The sequence below is a fragment of the Bubalus kerabau genome, chromosome 2 (assembly GCF_029407905.1).
Source record: "Bubalus kerabau isolate K-KA32 ecotype Philippines breed swamp buffalo chromosome 2, PCC_UOA_SB_1v2, whole genome shotgun sequence".
NCBI lineage: Eukaryota > Metazoa > Chordata > Mammalia > Artiodactyla > Bovidae > Bubalus > Bubalus kerabau.
In genome coordinates, this window is record NC_073625.1 from 174,478,272 (window position 1) to 174,500,518 (window position 22,247).

The 22,247-nt window shown below is 43.6% G+C and overlaps 1 protein-coding gene across 1 annotated transcript in view; it reads right to left on the reverse strand.

The window, feature by feature from the left end:
* The window catches only part of TRIM42 (tripartite motif containing 42), a 30,135-nt gene extending 9,762 nt beyond the window's left edge, over positions 1 to 20,373 (reverse strand). The window contains exons 1-4 of the mRNA XM_055570364.1: positions 20,033 to 20,373; positions 13,771 to 14,471; positions 4,561 to 5,384; positions 249 to 473 (exon numbers count right to left, since the gene is read on the reverse strand). Coding sequence (XP_055426339.1) covers positions 249 to 473; positions 4,561 to 5,384; positions 13,771 to 14,471; positions 20,033 to 20,373 — 2,091 coding nt within the window. The remainder of the gene's footprint in view (positions 1 to 248; positions 474 to 4,560; positions 5,385 to 13,770; positions 14,472 to 20,032) is intronic.
* Positions 20,374 to 22,247: the final 1,874 nt, after the last annotated feature.

The following is a 22,247-nucleotide window of genomic DNA, read 5'->3' on the forward strand; positions in this document are numbered from 1 at the left end:
CTTGGCACCTCTACATCCTAACCTGATACCTGGCACGAATGTTTTCTGAATCAGACTGAAGTGATGATTCTCAGGCCTCATTGGCAAAGTTGGTTGAGGCCAGGGACCCTCTCTGTATCCTTGAGTAGTAAGTTTTCTGGGAGTAGAGGGGCCTGTCACAGGGTGAGTTCCATGATCTCGTGATCATCCTGACAGGTGCATCCAAAGTGGATCAAGAACATCTGTCTGAGAAATAATGTGTACAGTACCTTGCAAATGTCACTCCACTGCCCAGGACCATTATCATTGATGGCTCGCACTTTAAACAGATACTCGGTGTTGGGGGTCAGGTTGTGTAGCTCCAGATTCTGCTGCATTATGTCCCGAATTTGTCCACAGAGCTCTGTCTGCACATTGTTAGGAGGGGAAGTAATGAGTTCGTAGAATTCCATCTCAAAAGAGTCCACATCTTCTGTTGGGCATGTCCAGTAAACCTAGGAAGAAGTGGATGTATTATTGGGGTATTAGCAGACACCATGCAGTTTTATTTTTCCTTGAAGATCGGTGTTGTTGACCCCATGGGGTAAGTTTAAACTGACTCAGCCCCTCTAGCTGCTGAAGACCTTGTGCAACAGTCTTGAAAGGCTGGGTGATGAGTCCTGACATGATGTTTACTATGCATTTTAAGAACAGATGGATGCTCCTCTGGCTTCTGTTCCTGTCAGTCAATGTGGAGGTGATCTTGCCCTCTGAACACCACTAACCAAAGTGTCTACCATTTACTGAACATCTGTTATGCATCAGATTCTGTGTCAGACATGGCCTGACTCATGTGGTCCTCACAACTCCCTCAGAGGGAGATTTTATTATCCCATTTTACAGTGGGGGGCTTCCCAGGTGGTGCCATGGTAAAAAGCCTGCCTGCCAATGCAGGAGACACAAGAGATGTGCGTTCAATCCCTGGGTCAGGAAGAATGCCTGGAGTAGGAAATGGCAACCCACTCCAGTATTCTTGCCTGGAAAATTCCATGGACAGAGGAGCCTGGAGGGCTGTAGCCCATGGGGTTGCAGAGTCGGACACAACTGAGTGGTTGACTATGTATGTAGGCATTTTACTGTGGAGCTCAGAAAGGTTACATTTAGCAATTTCAACTAGAAGTTGAAAAGTGTATATATTTCAACCCCTCATTTATATACAAAAGAGTTGCAAAGAGGTGAAATTACTCATCCAAGTAATGGAGAATATATTTTCACACTCAAAGCATAAAATATCAACTCTTGGGAAGAGAAATATTAACAAATGTTAATTAGTAGATTGTGCCTGATGTATAAATATTTTATAATAACTGTATTTTTAAACATAGATTGCATACTTAATTTAAATGTTCATAAAATTAAGTGTTATTGTGTGTACAGGGAGCTCAGCCCAGTTCCTCTGTGATGACCTAGATGGGTAGGATGGAGGTTGGGGTGGGAGGGAAGTTCAAGAGGGAGGAGATGTATGTATACTTAGGGCTGATTCACGCTGCTGTATGGCAGAAATCAACCAACATTGTAAAGCAAATATCCACCAATTAAAAATATAAAAGTGTTGTTGTGTATAAAATAAAGTTAATTTATAACTGCTCTTATAAGTATACATATTTTAAAGTTGCTATGAATTTGTATGATTACTTTATAATTATTTTTATATATTTACACTTTTAAAAGTGTAAAAAGCCTGACTTATTAATAAGTCATATAAATGTATAAAGTTTTTAAACATTTTTTGATTATCAAAATGTACTCATTTTAAATAGAAACTTGGAAAACACATAAAAAGTATAAGAAAGAAAATAAACATCTCTTATAATCTCAGAGTTCAGTTAATAATTCATTATTATTTCTTTCCAATTTTAGAATACACACAAATACAAAAATGTATGTAATTTGGATTATATTGCTTTGATTCCTGCTTTTTTCACTTATTGCATTTTATATATGTCCCTATATCATTAAAAATTCATTAAAGCACCATTTTAATAATTGCCCCATAAATGATTTAGTCCTTCTATAGTTGAACAGTTAGGTTGTTTCTAATTTTACACTCTAATAATGATGCATTGAACGCTTTGGGGCATGGATCTTCATCACGTTTTTAATCATTTCTTCAGGAGGGATTTCTAGAAATAAAATGGAGTTTTTATAAAAAACTCTAAGATTTTTAAGATACATAGTGACAACTCATAAGACTAACTTAAAGAGTATTTCCTGTGCCAAAAGGAGACAATAAATTTAAGGTTTACCAAAGGAGAAATGTGTAGGGGTGGAGGTATAAATTAGGAGCTTGGGATTAACACACACACTACTGTATATAAAATAGATAACCAATAAGGACCTACTATATAGCACAGGGAACGGTAGTCAATATTCCATAATAACCTATATGAAAAAGAATCTGAAAAAGAATGAATATATGTATATTTGTAACTGAATCACTCTGCTGTACACCTGAAACTAAAAAATCATTGTAAATCAACTATTCTCCAAGTAAATTCAAAAAAACAAAAACCAAATATCCCCAAACAAAAGAGAACTGTTAGTCAATCATCACTCAAGAGACATGCCAATACTGATTTCAACTTCCGTATCACTGAGCACTGTGATTCCTATGTGAACTATACCCCATGATCCTGAAATAGGTGTATTTCACCTATTCAGGTGAAAATATAAAAAAAAAAATGATATTTTTACACCAAATACCACTGTCTGGCAGTAGGTTTAGGTGTCCTATTTTGAGAGTCAGTGACTTCACTGAGCTTTCCTATGTACATTCGTTTCTTGAATTCATCAAGGGACCGTTTACAGGTGGCATAGGGAGACTGTTCTCCAAGCCCAAGTATAGAGCAGACATCACCAGTCGTTCCCATCCAGAGCTAGATCTTGCCAACCTCTCAAGTGGTCTGAGTTGCGTGGAGATGAGACCCAATGCAATCCCTGATGCAATGTCACATACATTGCAGGTGTTGCTGATCTAGTATCATTTGGAAGTGTAGGTTCAGCTGCTTAGTTGTGGGTACCTGTTTTGTGAAGGGCAGAGATACATTTGCTGTGTCTGACAGCCCATGGGAAGATATGTTCTGTATGTTCTACCTTGCAACATAAGGTCATTCTTGGAGTCAATTATAAATGCCAAAACATAGATTATGATGTTTCAGAAGAATAAAAAAGTAAGGCTTGGTCAGTGTCTCCCTTTAATTTTCTTGTTTCTAGATCCTTTGATCGGACAAGGCAATGGCACCCCACTCCAGTACTCTTGCCTGGAAAATCCCATGGATGGAGGAGCCTGGTGGGCTGCAGTCCATGGGGTCGCTAAGAGTCGGACACGACTGAGCGACTTCACTTTCACTTTTCACTTTCATGCATTGGAGAAGGAAATGGCAACCCACTCCAGTGTTCTTGCCTGGAGAATCCCAGGGATGGGGGAGCCTGGTGGGCTGCTGTCTATGGGGTTGCACAGAGTCGGACATGACTGAAGTGACTTAGCAGCAGCAGCAGATCCTTTGATACTGAAGTGTGGTCTGGTAATTGGCAGTAATGCCAACATCTGGAAATCTGTTAGAAGTGCAGAATCTCAGGCCCCACTGAGACCCACTGAAGCAGACTCTGCATTTAACAAGATTCCCAGGCGCATGTTAATGTTTGAGAACCACTAGTTTAGGCTTCAAGGACGTTAAGTGTCTTTGTGAGTGCTCTCAGATCATGAGGACAGAAGGTGGATTCTGCTACATGGGAGCAGGCCATGGGTTGGCTTGGGAATTGTCCCTCTAGTGGCCCCAAGAGGAGGCAAGATATGCTCTCATAGAATATATTTTTTTCCTCCCCGGATGCTAATAGAACATGATATAAACTATTCAATTTAGATTCAATCCGCTAGATTTGAAAGGAATGTTAAGAGATGGGCTATTTGTTCATGTTAGGCCAAGAAGGTCAAGGAAGAGTCACATCCCTTGACGCTGAGTGATGGCAATTGTAGAGGTCTGTGAGAGATACATACCTTCCCTCACTAAAAGCTGAATCTCAGGGGATAAACACTGGAATTTCATTGGGGATTATCCTTCTAATCTCTCCAAATCATGAAGAGTCTAGATATTCTCTTTAGAAAAAGTAGCAATTTAGAGGAATCACAGCTGATAGATCATGGAGCCTGCTTTTCTAATTCCAATTTCTGTTCTCTTTCTACTGTTACAGGCTTTCCTTTGGGAAATATTACCCTCTTCAGGTAGTCTCTTCAAATTACTTTGGTTCCCAAACTGAAGTCTCTTTCAATAGAGAAGCTGCCTTTGAAGTGGAATTGGGGCTTTCAGATGCATTTCTGGCTATGAGTTAAATATATTGTTTGGTTTAAGCCAATCTTGGGCTCTTAAGATTTCAGGAACTTATCCCTTTTGAATGGGCTGACCACACAGAGTCCAGAGGAACAGATCTGAGTGACCAGATCCGAGTGGTCAATGAACTAAGTGCAAACTTTCCTGACTACCCACCTCCATGCCATAGCTCACACCCTCCCATCTTTCCTACAGGGCCCAGAGCCTTTCTTACCTTGGCAGCTCTTGGATACACCAGAGTCTGGTAGATAATAATTGGGCCTGGAGTCTGCACAGAGCTATCGTTGAATGAGTACCAGTTATGGAAGCTATTGCTATTCTGCACAGGCTGGTTTTCTACCCCTGCGCTCCAGTAGGTATAGAGGCCATCTGTGGGCTTGGCAGGTGCAGCTGACTGGGCTCGCCCATAGGCTTCCAGACCTATCTTGGTCTTCTCACAGGCAGGGGCATTGAAGGACAATAAGGAGGAGCTTCGCTGGTATATCTGCTGGTTGTTGAAGCTGTGGGTGCTGAAAGTGACCTTCCTGGCAATCATCATTTCTGACTGCAAGGGATAGGGGGATGGCAGGGAGTCCCCAGAGGAACACACCTTCTTGGGTCCTGTGGGGAAGAGCTCGTGAATGGCACTGGAGAGCTCAGCGAAGTCCAAGGGCATGCAGTTCAAGGAGTGTAGCCGGAGCTGTGGGTCGGGCCTGTAAGTGCTCTGGATGCCATCCTCGATCTGGTCCACCAGGATCTTGGCTGACTGCAGGAATGCCACTTGGCCTGTCTCCTTCAGCGCCTCCTTGGAGTAAGCAATCAGACCATCCATTTCGTTCACCTTCATGGTAGTGACGTACACATACTTTTCAATTTCCTTCTGCCTGGACACCTCCATATTCTCTATCTGCTCCATGATGGTTTTCTCTTTCTCCTGGAGAATACTGCGCAGCTTGAGAAATCCATTTCTGATCTCTTTTCGCTTTACCTCCTTGTCAGCTTTAAAGCTGTTTTTTAAAATATTGAATTCCATGAGGTCATTATCAATTTCATAGCGGACTGCAAAACAATCAAGTTAGTTACTTCAGTTAAATTTTTCAGTTCCCCAGATATCAAAGCCAGTGGCAAACTGGAACATACTAACTTGGGCTCCAAAGAAGTGGGTGGAAAGGGAGGAAAACTACTTGTTGCTGGGCTGAAAGATACTAGTATAGGTTTATAAAGTGACTCTGGCCCCTCTCCACACATCCTTCTCTTCCTCTTTGTCTAATATTTCCCTTGGGTATGACAGCCAGCCTTCCCTGGCATGCTTCTATCTAATAATTCTTACAGCCTTGGGTCTAAAGGTGGAAGTTCAAGGCCACCCTTGATATTAGTTTTCACTCAACTTTACCTGTTAGCAAGTTGAACTTGAGAAGAGGTGATGTCACAAAGTGATGGATTTTCCCTATGTGAAAGCCTAAGCTTTTGCAGGGGTCGGAGAAGAAAAAAAAATTTCTGATGACTACTTCTAAATATTTCTTTGTCTCATTCACCAAAACCCAGCCCTAGACAATAGTGGCAAATTAGCAAAGTTCCCCTTCACCGTGGCTTCACTTTGACATGTCCGTTTCCTCTGCTGGGGGCTTGGATTCTCTTGGGTTCAGCTGGACTCCCTGTCTTGCCTACCCCACCTCCCACTTCCTTTCCAGAAAGGGTCTGCTGTTACAAGTCAAGGAAAACCAAGTTCATCCCACAGCCTTGAGATAGCATTTGGATTTTAAGTCCACTCAACCATTCAACAACCATTTATGGGACACCTATTCCACATCATATACTTTTCTAAGTTCTAGGGATACAGATATGACTATGAGAGGCCACTGATGCTCCAGGAATGCACAAACCCAATGTACTGCAGTGTGGAGGATGCCAGGGCAGGGTGAGCATGTGGCCCACCTCTGTCTGTGAAATGGCAACTTCATTGGCTTTACAGGGTTTTAGGCGTTAGACAGCAATTTGAATACAGGTCAACCTTCTGTGGCCTATTCTAGAGGTAAGGTCCTCTCCAGGAAAGGCTGGCTCTGCAGTGAATTGATGGGCTATAATCCTTTCCAGATTTTACTCAGCCATGGGGGTGACCAAATCTTGGTTGGTAACATGGTCCTGGATCCACAGTAAGTTGGATCTCTGTGGGTGGTGGCCTTTGTGACAATGATGTGCATTAAACCCTAGGGTTCTGGCAGACTGTGAGAACAGGACGACAACTGTCTTGGTTCCCACCATGACTAGGATATGTAGAGGTGCTGGAAAGGTTTTTGTTGAGTGTAAGCCATTCTGTTGTGTTTTCTCACATCTTCAGGGTGACTGTCAGCAGTGCTGCTTTCTGGTCTACTTTCTGAAGCCCTCATTTCCTCTGCCTACCTCCTTCCTCACACTGGCCCAGAAGGGTGGATGGAGAGGCAATACAGATGGGGGCTGAACAGGGGACTATCAGGATGTGATTGCAGTGGTGCTGAGAAATGCTCCCTGCCCTCCCCACGTGCAAGCCCTGCTTGTGACTTAGGGCCCCAGAAATTCCACTTAATGATGCACTGATTCCTTTGACTCTTCAGCAGTTACTCACTGTTAAAGATATTTGAATAGGAAATTCCTCGCTTTATTAGGGATTAGTTAGGTATCTGTAGAGCAGAGTCCAGAGATACAAGATAAAAATGTCTTGATGAGGGGGAAGGGGGGTTTATCAGGAGAGGAGAAAAGAGAGGAGAGACCAGAAGCACTACCCGCCCCCCCCACCCCCTCACCAAATGCGGTTTTGCAAGAGTTCTTCTTAGAACAAATTCAGAGCAAGGTCTCTTTCAGGAACTGTATTTAAAATTAACTGCTGCTGCTGCTAAGTCGCTCCAGTCATGTCCGACTCTGCGCAACCCCATAGATGGCAGCCCACCAGGTTCCGCCGTCCCTGGGATTCTCCAGGCAAGAATACTGGAGTGGGTTGCCATTTCCTTCTCCAATGCATGAAAGAGAAAATTGAAAGTGAAGTCGTTCAGTTGTGTCCGACTCCTAGCGACCCCATGGACTGCAGCCTACCAGGCTCCTCTGTCCATGGGTTTTCCAGGCAAGAGTACTGGAGTGGGGTGCCATTGCCTTCTCCAATTTAAAATTAACTACTATTTATTAAACATTTATTATAGATCCAAGCCATACATTATCATGTATCACACCTTGAATCATATCCATATATTATTATACATTGCATATAACTTCCTATGAAGAAGACATTATTTCCATTTATAGAGGCCACTAAGGCTCAGAGAGGTTAAATGACTATCCAGTGTCACACGGCAAATAGAAACCAGGGCCTGTCCCTAATTCTATTTGCCTAACTCCAGAGCCTTATGTTTCTAATTGCCCCAGTTGCCCTTCTCAGCCCTCTGTGAGCACCAGAATCATCTGGGAAACTTAAAGAAAAAGAAAGAAATCTCTTAACTTTACCTGCTCAGTGAATCAGGCTGAGCAGAGGCTTAGGAATCCAGGTGAGACTGTCTGCAGCTAGATTTAGAATCTAATCCAGGGAACCTTCAGGGGGTCTTATTAAAAATGCAGATTCTGATGGGGTGGGACCTGAGGCTCTGCATTTCTAATAGGATCGCAAGGGATTCCCATGCTGCTGGACTTGGACCACACTTTGAGCAGCAAGGCACTAAACTTCTGAGCTCCCTTTAAGCCAGTGGTTCTCAACACTGCTGTCACATTAGAATTACATGGGAGTTTTGAAAAATCCTCATTGTTTAGCCTATACCTCTATGGGGACAGGATACATATATCAGATGTTAGTAAAGCTTCCCACTGGTCCAAGTGAGCAGCTGGACACAGCACAGCATCAACCCAAACTGAACCTTCTCTTCAGAGCCCAGAGCTTCTCAAAGTGTATTCTCAGATCACCTGATTTTAAATTATGTGTAAATTTAAATTTACAGCACCTCCTGGAAAATGAATTGAGTCCTTAAGAACAAGTTTGAGCCTTGGTTTAAAAAAACTTTTTTTTTAACAAGAATGGACAGGCTCAATTTTCCCTCTATGTCTGAATGGATATGCCACAAAGGTGGCCCTTTCCCAGTGGCTGGGCTCATTGGAATTTGTAGCAATGTCCCTTCATGGTCTTGTTTTTCAGGTGTCCTGGACTTTGAGAAAATGATCCCAGCATGACTTTGTTAAAGACCCAGGCTTTCTATGATTGCATGAGGCCCATAGCAGGTAACATGCAGCATCCCCTTCCCTAAACCAAGGCTCTGGAGAATCCAGTCAAGCTTAGGCCATGGGTCCCACCTTAAAAAACCCCTGTAGGAACAAATGGGGCTTCCACTGGCCTGGCAACATGGCTCCTGTAGGATTTTTTTTTTAACTATAAGGGCTTCCCTGGTGCTGTTCCCAAACTTAATAAATGTCCATTGACAAACCATGTTTCTAGGCATGGAGCAATTGAGAAATCAAGGTGTTCCTGAAATAAGATGGTGAGAGGTCCTGAGAGGCATAATTAACAAGGTCTGTCTGTGACCCACCTCTCTGTCCAATGGAACCTTTCTGTGCAGTTCAGGGGAAAGCTGCCCCCTTGTCATCTGTTCAGACATGCTTCTATGGACACTGAAATATCTGACAAGGGAGGAGCTAGGCTGATCTGGGGCATCCTGGTCACTTGACTCTAGGCCACCACTTAGAGGAACAGGCCGCAGGTGGTGGCGGTGGTTGCTGTTGTTTTTCAGTCTCTCTGTCTTTAGATTCTGGCCACTGTTTAGCATAGTAGGTTGTCAAATGGGTGCTGTGGAATTAACACAATTTTGGACTCAGAGATACTAGGTCACCAGTTGTCTTATCCATGGAGGGAATTTTAATGCCTGTATTATAAGATTATTGAAAAGATTAGATAATTCTTCTGAAAGGCTTGGGTAAAGTAGGCCTCTGTTCAAAGAAGCTATTCCCACTGATAAAAGGGCCTAAAAAAGAAATAGAAAATCTTAACAGACCCATCACAAGCATTGAAATTGAAACTGTAATCAGAAATCTTCCAGCAAACAAAAGCCCAGGTCCAGACAGCTTCACAGCTGAATTCTACCAAAAATTTAGAGAAGAGCTAACACCTATCCTACTCAAACTCTTCCAGAAAATTGCAGAGGAAGGTAAACTTCCAAATTCATTCTATGAGGCCACCATCACCCTAATACCAAAACCTGACAAAGATGCCACAAAAAAAGAAAACTACAGGCCAATATCACTGATCAACATGGATGCAAAAATCCTTAACAAAATTCTAGCAATCAGAATCCAACAACACATGAAAAAGATCATACACCATTACCAAGTGGGCTTTATCCCAGGGATGCAAGGATTCTTCAATATCCACAAATCAATCAATGTAATACACCACATTAGCAAATTGAAAAATAAAAGCCATATGATCATCTCAATAGATGCAGTGAAAGCCTTTGACAAAATTCAGCATCCATTTATGATAAACTCTCCAGAAAGCAGGAATAGAAGGAACATAACTCAACATAATGAAAGCTATATATGACAAACCCACAGCAAACATTATCCTCAATGTTGAAAAACTGAAAGCATTTCCCCTAAAGTCAGGAACAAGCCAAGGGTGCCCACTTTCAGCACTACTATTCAACATAGTTTTGGAAGTTTTAGCCACAGCAATGAGAACAGAAAAGAAATAAAAGGAATCCAAATTGGAAAAGAAGAAGTAAAATTCCCACTGTTTGCAGATGACATGATCCTCTACATAGAAAACCCTAAAGACTCCACCAGAAAATTACTAGAGCTAATCAATGAATATAGTAAAATTGTAGGATATAAAATCAACACACAGAAATCCCTTGCATTCCTAAACACTAATAATGAGAAAACAGAAAGAGAAATTAACGAAACAATTCCATTCACCATTGCAAAGAAAAGAATAAAATTCTTAGGAATATATCTACCTAAAGAAACTAAAGACCTATATATAGAAAACTATAAAACACTGGTGAAAGAAATCAAAGAGGACACTAACAGATGGAGAAATATACCATGTTCATGGATCAGAAGAATCAATATAGTGAAAATGAGTATACTACCCAAAGCAATCTATAGATTCAATGCAATCCCTATCAAGCTACCAATGGTAACTTTCACAGAGCTAGAACAAATAATATCACAATTTGTATGGAGATATGAAAAACCTCAAATAGCCAAAGCTATCTTGAGAAAGAAGAATGAAACTGGAGGAAGCAACCTGCCTGACTTCAGGCTCTACTACAAAGCCACAGTCATCAAGACAGTATGGTACTGGCACAAAGACAGAAATATAGATCAATGGAACAAAATAGAAAGCCCAGAGATAAATCCACACACCTATGGACACCTTATCTTTGACAAAAGAGGCAAGAATATACAATGAAGAAAAGACAATCTCTTTAACAAGTGGTGCTGGGAAAACTGGTCAACCACTTGTAAAAGAATGAAACTAGAACACTTTCTAACACTATACACAAAAATAAACTCAAATGGATTAAATATCTAAATGTAAGACCAGAAACTATTAAACTCCTAGAGGAGAACATAGGCAAAACATCCTCTGACATAAACCACAGCAGGATCCTCTATGACCCACCTCCCAGAATATTGGAAATAAAAGCGAAAATAAGCAAATGGGACCTAAGTAAAATTAAAAGCTTCTGCACAACAAAGGAAACTATAAGCAAGGTGAAAAGACAGCCTTCAGAATGGGAGAAAATAATAGCAAATGAAGCAACTGACAAACAACTAATCTCAAAAATATACAAGCAACTCCTGCAGCTCAGTTCCAGAAAAATAAACGACCCAATCAAAAAATGGGCCAAAAAACTAAACAGACATTTCTCCAAAGAAGACATACAGATGGATAACAAACACATGAAAAGATGCTCAACATCACTCATTATCAGAGAAATGCAAATCAAACCACAATGAGGTACCATTTCACACCAGTCAGAATGGGTGCGATCCAAAAGTCTAAAAGCAATAAATGCTGGAGAGGGTGTGGAGAAAAGGGAACCCTCTTACACTGTTGGTGGGAATGCAAACTAGTATAGCCATTATGGAGAACAGTGTGGAGATTCCTTAAAAAACTGGAAACAGAACTGCCTTATGACCCAGCAATCCCACTACTGGGCATACACATTGAGGACACCAGATTGAAAGAGACACATGTACCCCAATGTTCGTTGCAGCACTGTTTATAATAGCCAGGATATGGAAGCAACCTAGATGTCCATCAGCAGATGAGTGGATAAGAAAGCTGTGGTACATATACACAATGGAGTTTTACTCAGCCATTAAAAAGAATACATTTGAATCAGTTCTAATGAGGTGGATGAAACTGGAGCCTATTATACAGAATGAAGTAAGCCAGAAAGAAAAACACGAATACAGTATACTAACACATATGTATAGAATTTAGAAAGATGGTAATGATAACCCTGTATGCAAGACAGCAAAAGAGACACAGATGTATGGAACAGTCTTTTGGACTCTGTGGGAGAGGGAGAAGGTGGGATGATTTGGGAGAATGGCATTGAAACATGTATAATATCATATATGGAACGAATTGCCAGTCCAGGTTCGATGCAGGATACAGGATGCTTGGGGCTGGTGCACTGGGATGACCCAGAGGGATGGATGGTATGGGGAGGGAGGTGGGAGGGGTGTTCAGGATGGGGAACACGTGTACACCCGTGGTGGATTCATGTTGATGTATGGCAAAACCAATACAATATTGTAAGTAATTAGCCTCCAATTCGGAGAAGGCAATGGCACCCCACTCCAGTACTCTTGCCTGGAAAATCCATGGATGGAGGAGCCTGGTAGGCTGCAGTCCATGGGGTCACTAAGAGTTGGACACGACTGAGCGACTTCACTTTCACGCATCGGAGAAGGAAATGGCAACCCACTCCAGTGTTTCTTGCCTGGAGAATCCCAGGGATGGCGGAGCCTGGTGGGCTTCTGTTTATGGGGTTGCGCAGAGTCGGACATGACTGGAGCAACTTAGCAGCAGCCTCCAATTAAAATAATAAATTTATATTAAAAAAAAAAGGGCCTGAAAGTGTCAATGAGATCCTCTTATCTACCCTGGTGGATATACACACAGAAATTATTGGGCTCTTTGCTGATATCTGTAAAATATCATTGTACCAGGTTCCATCATGAGAACTTGAGTCAGTTTCCCTTACAGAAACTACAACTATGGTATATGTAGTAGTTACATATACCACGAGCAGGTATGCAGAGGAGTAGCAAGCTGTGGACTAGAACATTATTGGCTATCTCTGGGTATTTGTTACCAGTTCATTTACTTTACTGCTTGCAGCTTTTGGGGAAATTGAAAATAGAGGTAACTCTCAATATCACTTAATTCTTTCCCCCTTAAAATTGGGAAAATACTGCAAGAAATCCATCCTTAAGGACAAAATATCTTAGACAGGCTCACAGAACTTCAGAATACTACAGGATCAAGCTCCTTCATTCTCCAAAGAGCAATATGAGGCCCAAGGTCATGAAAATTATAACCAAGATGATAGAATCTTTATGCATTTACTATGTGTGGGATCTGATTTTACATGTTTAAGATAGAGTAATTTATTTAATCCTCACAAGGAGTTATTACTATTGCAACAGGGAAGAACAAATCTGACTCCATATTAGATCTGTTCCTTTCGTTTTAACCTTTCCATTAATGTTTTAATCTGTTCCTTTCGTTTTGTGTTTTGTTAACCTGTGCTTAGTCCTGCTGACTCTGCACATTTTGTAAAAGAATATTGCCTGTAGCCTGAAATATACATGATAGCCTATTCTCAAGACTGGGCTCTTCAAGAGTCCATTCATATAGAGATTAAAAGTCGCAGAACAGAGAATAACATTTGTTTTGTTGCAGGTTTGCAAGAACATGGTGACCTGATCTAGGTGGACAGTTGCAAGAATAAAGAATATAGACACCAAGAAGTTTGCAGCACTCAGCCTTGCCCCTCCCTTACTCTGCCTTTAGAAAAGTACTTTGCTGAAACCCTTTGGAGAATTCGGGAGTTGGGTGGGGCAGGAGCCACCTGTTTCCTTGCATGGCCCTGCAATAAGCCTTTCTCTGTTCCAAACTCCAACATTTCATTGGTTTGTTTGGCCTCACTGTGCGCTGGGCACGTGAACTTGCGTTGGGTAACACTATTATCCCCATTTTCCAGCTGGGAAAACCAAGGCACAGGGAGTTAAATGGCTGGCAGTAGTTGCTAGATGTAAATACCAGGCCACTGATTTGCAGACTGGCTCAGTGTCTCCCAGGGCTTGGACCCCTCCACCAGGTGGAGCTAAGGCTCCATTAAACAGATCCTCCCAAATCACCTTCCCCATCAATTCCTGAACTAGGAGTAGTGGAGGGAGAAAAAGGGATCAGGACCTGCTTTGAACTTGGCGATGGCGCTGAAGAGCGCGGCAGCCCTCTCCGAGCAGGCGTCGATGAGGCTGATGGTGTCGTGGCCGTTGTGGAGGGAGGTCTTACAGAAGCCGCAGAGCAGCTCGTTGTCGTTGCGGCAGTACTCTATGATGCGGCTGGACGGGTGGTGGATGCAGATCTTCTCGTCCTGGTCCTCCGTGCTGGTATCCACGAACACGTGGTCCTGCATGGCCACGTCCGAGTGGAAAGTCTTGAGGCACTCGTTGCACAGGTTGAGGCGGCAGGTGAGGCAACGCTTGTAGGCAATGCGCTGACTGCGGCAGACCTGGCAGACAATGGGCCCGCTGGAGCGGTCGAAGCGCCACTTGAGGTAGCCATGCTGCTGCATGTAGCGCTTGGTGAGGCGGCCGCGCAGATAGTTCTCGGGTAGCTGCATCTTGTGGCTGTAGGGCATGCAGTGCGAGCGGTTGCACACCGGGCAGATGAGGATGAAGAAGTTCTCGGTGACCTCGGCATGCTTCTGCAGCCGCCGCAGGCACTTCTCACACAGGCTGTGGTGGCAGGGTAGCATGAAGGAGTGCAGGCGCAGGCGGCCGCAGATGGGGCACGACAGGTGGCTGACCAGATTGCTGTTGGCCGTCGGCATCATCTTCACCTCCTCCAGCTGCGTGTCGCTGCTCCCGATGCGCAGCGCCGTCTTGGAGCTGCAAGGAGAAGCAAGCGTGCGAACTCAGGAGGCGGCCTCCGTTTCTCCCTCTCGGAAGGAACAGGTGCATCACTAAGTCGCAGCGCAGTGTGATGGGGAGGAGCATGGGTTGTCCGCAAACCTGGTTCTAAACCCGCCTCCACCATCTTTTAGCTGGGCTCACGCATTTAAGTTAATTAACCTCTGTCTGTCTGTCTCCTCATTATAGAATCACTTGATGGGGCTTCTTGAGAAAATTTAAATGGAACTGAAAACCTGGATGGCCTTTGAGCAGTCCCTGGAATGCTGTACCTGATATGCAACTGCTTGTTATTTTTGAGCAAGAGAAAAACAGCCCAGAGGGGCAGGCACTTTCAGCTGGGTATTGGAATTCTGTTGGTCATAGATAATATCACAGAACACCCACAGCAGACAAGGCCATTCTGGGACTGTGGTGAAGCAAAGCAGAAACAAATCACTTCCTCATGTTTGAACTCAGAAGCAAGAACATCGTCCAAACCACAAAAATCACCAAACATCCCCTGTCCTGATTAAAAGCAGCGACTGCTGCTTTTTTTTTTTAAACCAATAACAGGCTCAACCCTGTTATTTCCATCTTCTATGCAAGATTTATTAAGATACCCAATAGGAGATTTACCCCTGTGTCCTCACCTACCATGAGCATAAATCCTGTAATAACTTAGTGATGCCTTCCTACTGAGACAACTCACATTTGCTCATGGTGTATCTCTCTCTTGTTTCAGTGGGACAGTAAATCCAGTCTCCTCCAGCTACAGGTGTGTTCTTTGTGGGTTTTACCTAGAGGGCACTGACATCATTATTATTGTTATATGTGAGAGGGAACACAGAGATGGGCAAAGTGTTCTTCCCAGGACACCAGGAAGTCAGTCTCCCAGCCAAGCCCAGAACTTGAGTGTTCTAATGATCAGACCACTTAAGGGGGTAGAAGCCCCTTAGGGTCGCACATGATGGAATGCACTGCTTTAGAGTGGTGCCATTGACATGTGTCATCACCTTTCTCATCCTCAGTTTCCTCCTTCATAAATCAAAGCTCACGATACTACTTCCTTCATGAGGATTTTAAAGTCTCATGATAAGTGCTTAACTGCACTTAGTAAGCATTCAATAAATGTGCACTGTAATGACTTTATTCTGCTCCTAGCTAGCCCATGTCCACAACAGAGAAAAACAATGGTCAAGTCTGTGAGAAGTATATGCTGCTATTGTGTGTGTGTGTGTTGAACCTTTATCTAATATCCGAGGCTGATTTCATATAAGAACTGTGGATGAAGTAAGTGCATACTTGTAAAATTCAAGTGCATATTCTAAGAAACTACAATCAGGGCAGAAGCAGTTTGTGAAAATAAGTGAGTTAGATGGAAGTATGATAAGATACTTAATTTGTGACTATTCTGATTTCTCTTATCCTCTGTATTAGTGATGTCTGGAGGTTGAGTTTGACATTGTGCCTGTGTTGCTGTTGTGTGTGTGTGTGTTTTTACTTTTGCCTTCTTGCAGTCCCTATATGCCCCTGGCTTCTTCCCCATTCCCTTAGCCAGGGACCCAGGTCTCAGAGCCCAGACAGTCAAGTGTGATCCCCAAACATGCTGGAATGGAGTGGTCTTTTGGTGACAGTGCCCCTAAGGAGACTTGGGCACCTGGGAAGCTCTCTTGGAGATTTGGATACTGGTATCCAAGCCTGCTAGCCTCAATGTTTTCAGTCTCACTCCTTCTCTGCTTTCCCAGCCTCTCTGTTTTCTCCTGCCCAGGTTCTGAAGGGGTCACCAGGAAAAACAGGCTAGTTTTACATATGGCAGCTGGATAGACTAGTCCAGTTTGATAAGGTGGGACTCTGAGAATCAGGGTGTGATATAAAGAGAGATAGCAAGAGAATTCAGAAAGAGAGAGGGAGAGACAAGAGTGTTGGGGGAAGAGGGAACGAGAACACGGTGAGGAGACAGGTGTTAATGGCCCAGGGAGCTGGCATGGAGGTGAAAATGAAAGTGGAAAAAGGAGATGAGTAAGGCAAGGAGGGATGAATGAGCTCAGAGTGAGGTGGGATGAGGAAGATGCTGAGCAGGAAGCAGTGATGAACAACAGGGGAGGCCAGGATCAGACATCAGGAGGGAGGCCAGATGGAAGGAATATGTCTCAGTGTACCCAGCACAAGCTGCCTGACACTTGTTGTAGCATCTCTGACCATCATCAGAAAGCCTTAGGCCTGGACTCGGGCAGTCAGTGACCATCATTCCATGCCAAAACAGTTACCAAGCCAAGCAGCCTTGTCTTCTTGTTGAGATAATGGCCTCTGCTCCTCTGTGCATTGACTGCCTGCTCCCAGATTTAGGCCTGTTCCTTTTGTACTTGGGTTCCCATGATATCACCTGCAAGTCTCCTGGCTTTCCTTCTTGTTCCCTTCAGGCCATTCTGCACCGTAGCATCACCTGGGGGTGGGGGAGGCTTTTCAAATCCTGATGTCCAGGTCCTACCCCAAGGCAATGAAATCAGAATGTCTGCGGGTAGGGGCCAGGCATCAGTAGTTTGTAAAGATCCCCAGGTGACTCTCATACAAAATAAAGTTTGGGAGTTCCTGGTCTAAGCATCCCCCAAAAGACCAATGTCATCCCCCTCTTGTTGGAATGGCTCCAAGATGCTCCATTGCTGATTTGCAGAAAATGGGGCAGTTGAGAGGAGAGAGGGAGTGGAAGCTACTTTCTGCTCCTTAGACCTTTGGGAATTGCATTGATAACCCCTGGGTTCTCTATTCATGCAAAAATCACAAGAGGTGAGTTGAGAGTAACCTTTACTAAGCATCTACTAAGTGCTGACCTGTGAGAGAGAGCATATCCTTCCCTGAATTCACTGAACCTTTGCTCACAGGATTGTTCTTCCAGCCTTGAAAGGCTTCCAGCCTGCCTCCCATCTTTCTGTTTTTCCAAATGCTGTCATCCTAGAGGGCTGAGTTTCGGTCTTTCCCCTGTAAGAAGTGTGTCTCTGCCACCCCAGACAAAGTGACATAGACTGCTGTGGTCAGAGCAGGAAAAGGATGTTCAGTGCCTGTCATAGCAGGTTAATGCCCTAAGTGAGTAACTGAGACTCTCAATGCTATGACATCTGGTTAGGAACAAAGAGAAGGCTGGCAGGAGTTCATGGCCATCTGGGGTATTTACTCAGGCCATAGGGTCAAAAGCAGCCTGTGGAAGCTATTGCTTTTCAAAGAAGTGTTGCAGATATGAATGGTTCAGAGGAGGAAGAGGAAGAGCAATTTATATTTTTATATCACATAACAGATTTCAAAATGATATTAATCCTCATACGCCCTGAATCACTGCAGGTACCATACTCTGCATTTTGAAAGACAGCATTTCAATTTAATTTTAATTTAAGCACACAAACTCTGGGTTCAAATTCTGACTACATCTTACTAGTGGTGTGATCTTGGGTCATTCAATGTCTTAAATGCTAAGTTTCCTCATAGGTGTGGTAGCCATGGGGCAGGGATTACCTGGGGTCATCCACATGGGTCTTGGCAAGTTGTTTTTGCACTAAGCATCAGCTATTACTATTTTGTAAAAGTGAGAGAGGTGGAGTTCAGGAGAGCTCAGCACTCATACAGGGTGGGGCTTGGTTTGGAACTCAGGTCTGTACTGGTTAGTGGCTGTTTAGGGACACCTACCAGAGAAGGCAATGGCACCCCGCTCCAGTACTCTTGCCTGGAAAATCCCATGGACGGGGGAGCCTGGTGCGCTGCAGTCCATGGGGTCGCTAAGAGTCGGACACGACTGAGCGACTTCACTTTCACTTTTCACTTTGATGCATTGGAGGAGGAAATGGCAGCCCACTTCAGTGTTCTTGCCTGGAGAATCCCAGGGACAGGGGAGCCTGGTGGGCTGCCGTCTATGGGGTCGCACAGAGTCGGACATGACTGAAGTGACTTAGCATAGCATAGGGACACCTACACTTCATTGCTACAAAATTCTTTTTTGAAGTGGAAGTAATTTTTATTGCTACATTTTGAAATGCAAACAAAAGCATTTAAAATAATAACATCATTCAATATATATTTTTATTGTTACATTAAGTACAAAACAGATTATTTGGAGTATTTTTTAGCTCTTCTTTCCCCTTCTAGTTTAAATGTAGTTGACATTTAACAATGTATAAGTTTAAGGTGTAGAACATATTGATTTGATTTACAAACATCAGAAAGTGATTATCACAGTAAATTTAGTGACCATCCGTCTTCTCTGACAGATACAAAATTAAAGAAATGGAAAAAAATTTAAAAATTTTTCTTGTGCTAAGAACTCTGAGGAGTTATTCTCCTAACAACTTTCGTATATAACTGACAGAAGCATTAATTATGTTTATCCTTTTGTATATGATATCCCTTGTACCTATCTTTTTTAAAATTTTATTTTATTAGGATAATCACTTTACAGTATTGTGATAGTCTCTGCCATACATCAACATGAATCAGCCCCTAGGTATAGACGTGTCCCCTCCCTCCTGAACCCCCCTTCCACTTCTCTCCCCACCCCATCCATCCGGGTTGTCACAGAACACTGGCTTTGGGTTCCCTGCATCATACACCAAACTCCCACTGGCAATCTATTTTACGTATGGTACCTATCTATCTTATAACTGGAAGTTTGTATCTTTTGACTGCCTTCATCCAATGCCACATCCCCACCTTCTGCCTCTGATAACCACACATCTACTCTTTTCCTTTGTTTGTTTCTTTTTGAAGTGTAACTGGCCCACAACACTATGTTAGATCCTGTTACACAACATAGTGATTTGATATTTCTGTACATTTCCAAATGATCACCACCGATGTCTAGCTACCATCTGTCACCATACAAAGACCATGTGATATATTTGTACCATGACAAAGTGTAACTAGGACTTCCCTCGTAGCTAGATGTTCAAGAATACACCTGCCAATGCAGGAGACATGGGTTGGATCCCTAGGTGGAGAAGATCCCCTAGAAATGGCAACCCACTCCAGTATTCTTGTCTGGGAAATCCCATGAACAGAGGAGCCTGGGACTACAGTCCATGGGGTTTCAAAGAGTCGGACATGACTGAGCAGCTAAAGAAAACAAAAAAATGTAACTAGAGTTAATTGCTAGCAAGTTCTGCTGCTGCTGCTGCTAAGTTGCTTCAGTCGTGAGCGACTCTGTGCGACCCCATAGACGGCAGCCCATCAGGCTCCCCCGTCCCTGGGATTCTCCAGGCAAGAACACTGGAGTGGGTTGCCATTTGCATCCCCAATGTATGAAAGTGAAAAGTGAAAGGGAAGTCGCTCAGTCGTGTCCGACTCTTAGCGACCCCATGGACTGCAGCCTACCAGGCTCCTCCGTCCATGGGATTTTCCAGGCAAGAGTACTGGAGTGGGTTGCCATTGTCTTCACCGAGCAAGTTCTTGGCCTCTCCTTTTCAGATAAGGAGGTGGACTTGGGGCGGGGTGGCTGGCCTGCCCTGTCCCCACAGTTGGTAGGGCCCTCCCCAGGTGTCCGGAGTCACGGTGGCCCGTGTCGGGTGTGCAGCACTTACGAGGTGCGGATGCTCCGGAGGCGGCCCTTGCGGAAGGTGATGGTGGCATTGCGGCAGCAGCGGCTCTCGTAGTAGTAGCACTTGATGTTGCTGCTGGCCGTGCAGCAGCACTTACAGTTGGGGTCATTGGCCCAGGAGCAGCAGCACCAGTGGCAGTTGGGGTTCTCGGAGCAGGTGCAGTGGCAGAACTGGCAGTTGCGCTCATCTTTGTAAGGGCAGGGGAAGCAGGTGCAGTTTCGCTCCGAGGTGAAGAGGAACTTGCAGCACAGGCAGGAGCATAGCCGCGGACAACATCTCTGCCATGTACAACATGGAGAACAAACACACATAGCGGTATCCATGGCTCCTACATGATGGCCACCCGCTCCTTGGACGTTTTGCGGCCTCCTCTACCAGAATCCTGCTGTCAGTTCTCCCGTGGAGGGGGTCCCTCCTCCCCCTGATGAGGCCCGTCAGCTTGGAGGTTGCAAGAGGTTGGCTGTTATGAGGCCTTCACAGGTGGTGTACCTGCCAGGAAGCCCATGGGCTGGCATTTACATAGATCAGCTCCAGGCCATTTGCTTATGTCATAATCCCTGTCTCCCCACCATGTCTCACCATAAAGGGTAGGAGGGAGGGTGGGATCTGGGGGGTAGTGGCAGGAAGGCTGATGGACACTGCTTCCAGAGGGCCAGCTCCAGAAGAGTGTCAACTCAGAGAGCATCCTGGAGGTTTAGCTGTCGCTTGGCAGCTTTGGGGTTATGAGCTGGATTTCAGAAGCTATTTCTCTTTCCTTGGAACTTGGGTAAGTTGAGGCAGGGGGTATGTCTTCATGGGCCGAAAGGCCTGGGTATGGCGCATTGGAAAAGTAGACATGATATTCCTCTCCTGGGGCTGTTTTTGCATTGCTAGAACTCTTTATTTGATGAACAAAGTGCAGTGCTTACAAATAATAATGCCATATGTAAAGGGAATTACCATTTGTAGAAAGAATTAAAGGAAAAAAAAAAGATATAGGTTCTTTAAGGCACTTTTTTCCATAGTCACTGAGTTTGTTAGTCACTGCATAGTCACTGCTGATTTTCACTGCTTCAGGCATAAGTCACTCTGAATATTTCTTGGCACTTTTTTTGTAGGCTCATGGAGTTTGGCTGAGACTCAGGCTCTGTTTTCTATGCCCCTGCCCTCCTCCCCAGTCCCATCCTGCTGTATCCCTTTTATCAGGAGGCTGGAATTCTACACAAGACTCTTTATCTCTGCTTTTATCATTAATATATGCTCAGTATCTCTAGAAATGACCTTCTATTTAAGGGGAGAATTTTGCTTTCCACTTTATGCAGCTTGCAAAGATTAAAAGAGCAGAAATTTCATGATCATACCATATATATGGTATGAACACTGTCTTATTTTTTGTACAAAAAGAAACAGAAGTGAGAGCCAATTTGGCTGCAGGAATTCATTGCATAATATATTATCTCTCCCTATGATTATCACCTTTATAATAAGAAAGAACACTTACTGAGTGCTAGCTGTTCCATCCACACTTTGATTTTAGGTTCCTACAGATGAAAAATTTGGATCATAGGCTATGTGCTTTATGTATTTATTTGTAATTAATAAATTGTTTACTTAAATGAATATGCCAGTTCATACTGATAGCAGCAGTATATGAGACACTTTTCCCCACATAGTTTCCCGAACTCAGTTTTGTCAGTATTCTTATCTGTTCTCCAAGCACAGAGGTTTTTGCATTTCATTCCTGAATTTACTTTCATCATTGTTCTCAGCAAGACTCCCTCTTTTGGATGATTTGGGAGAATGGCATTGAAACATGTATAATATCATATATGAAACGAATCGCCAGTCCAGGTTTGAAGCACGATACTGGATGCTTGGGGCTGGTGCGCATGGGACGACCCAGAGGGATGGTATAGGGAGGGAGAAGGGAGGAGGGTTCAGGATGGGGAACACATGTATACCTGTAGCAGATTCATTTTGATATATGGCAAAACCAATACAATATTGTAAAGTTAAAAAATAAAATAAAATTTAAAAAATGTTTTTAAAATTTTTATTAAGATATAATTCACTGACCATTAAACTCACTGTTTTATTTATTTATTTATTTATTGGCTGTGCTGGTTCTTCATTGCTGTGTGGGCTTTTCTCTAGTTGGGGTGAGTGGGGGCCTCTCTTCATTGCAGTGTGTGGGCATCTCAATTTGGTGGCTTCTCTT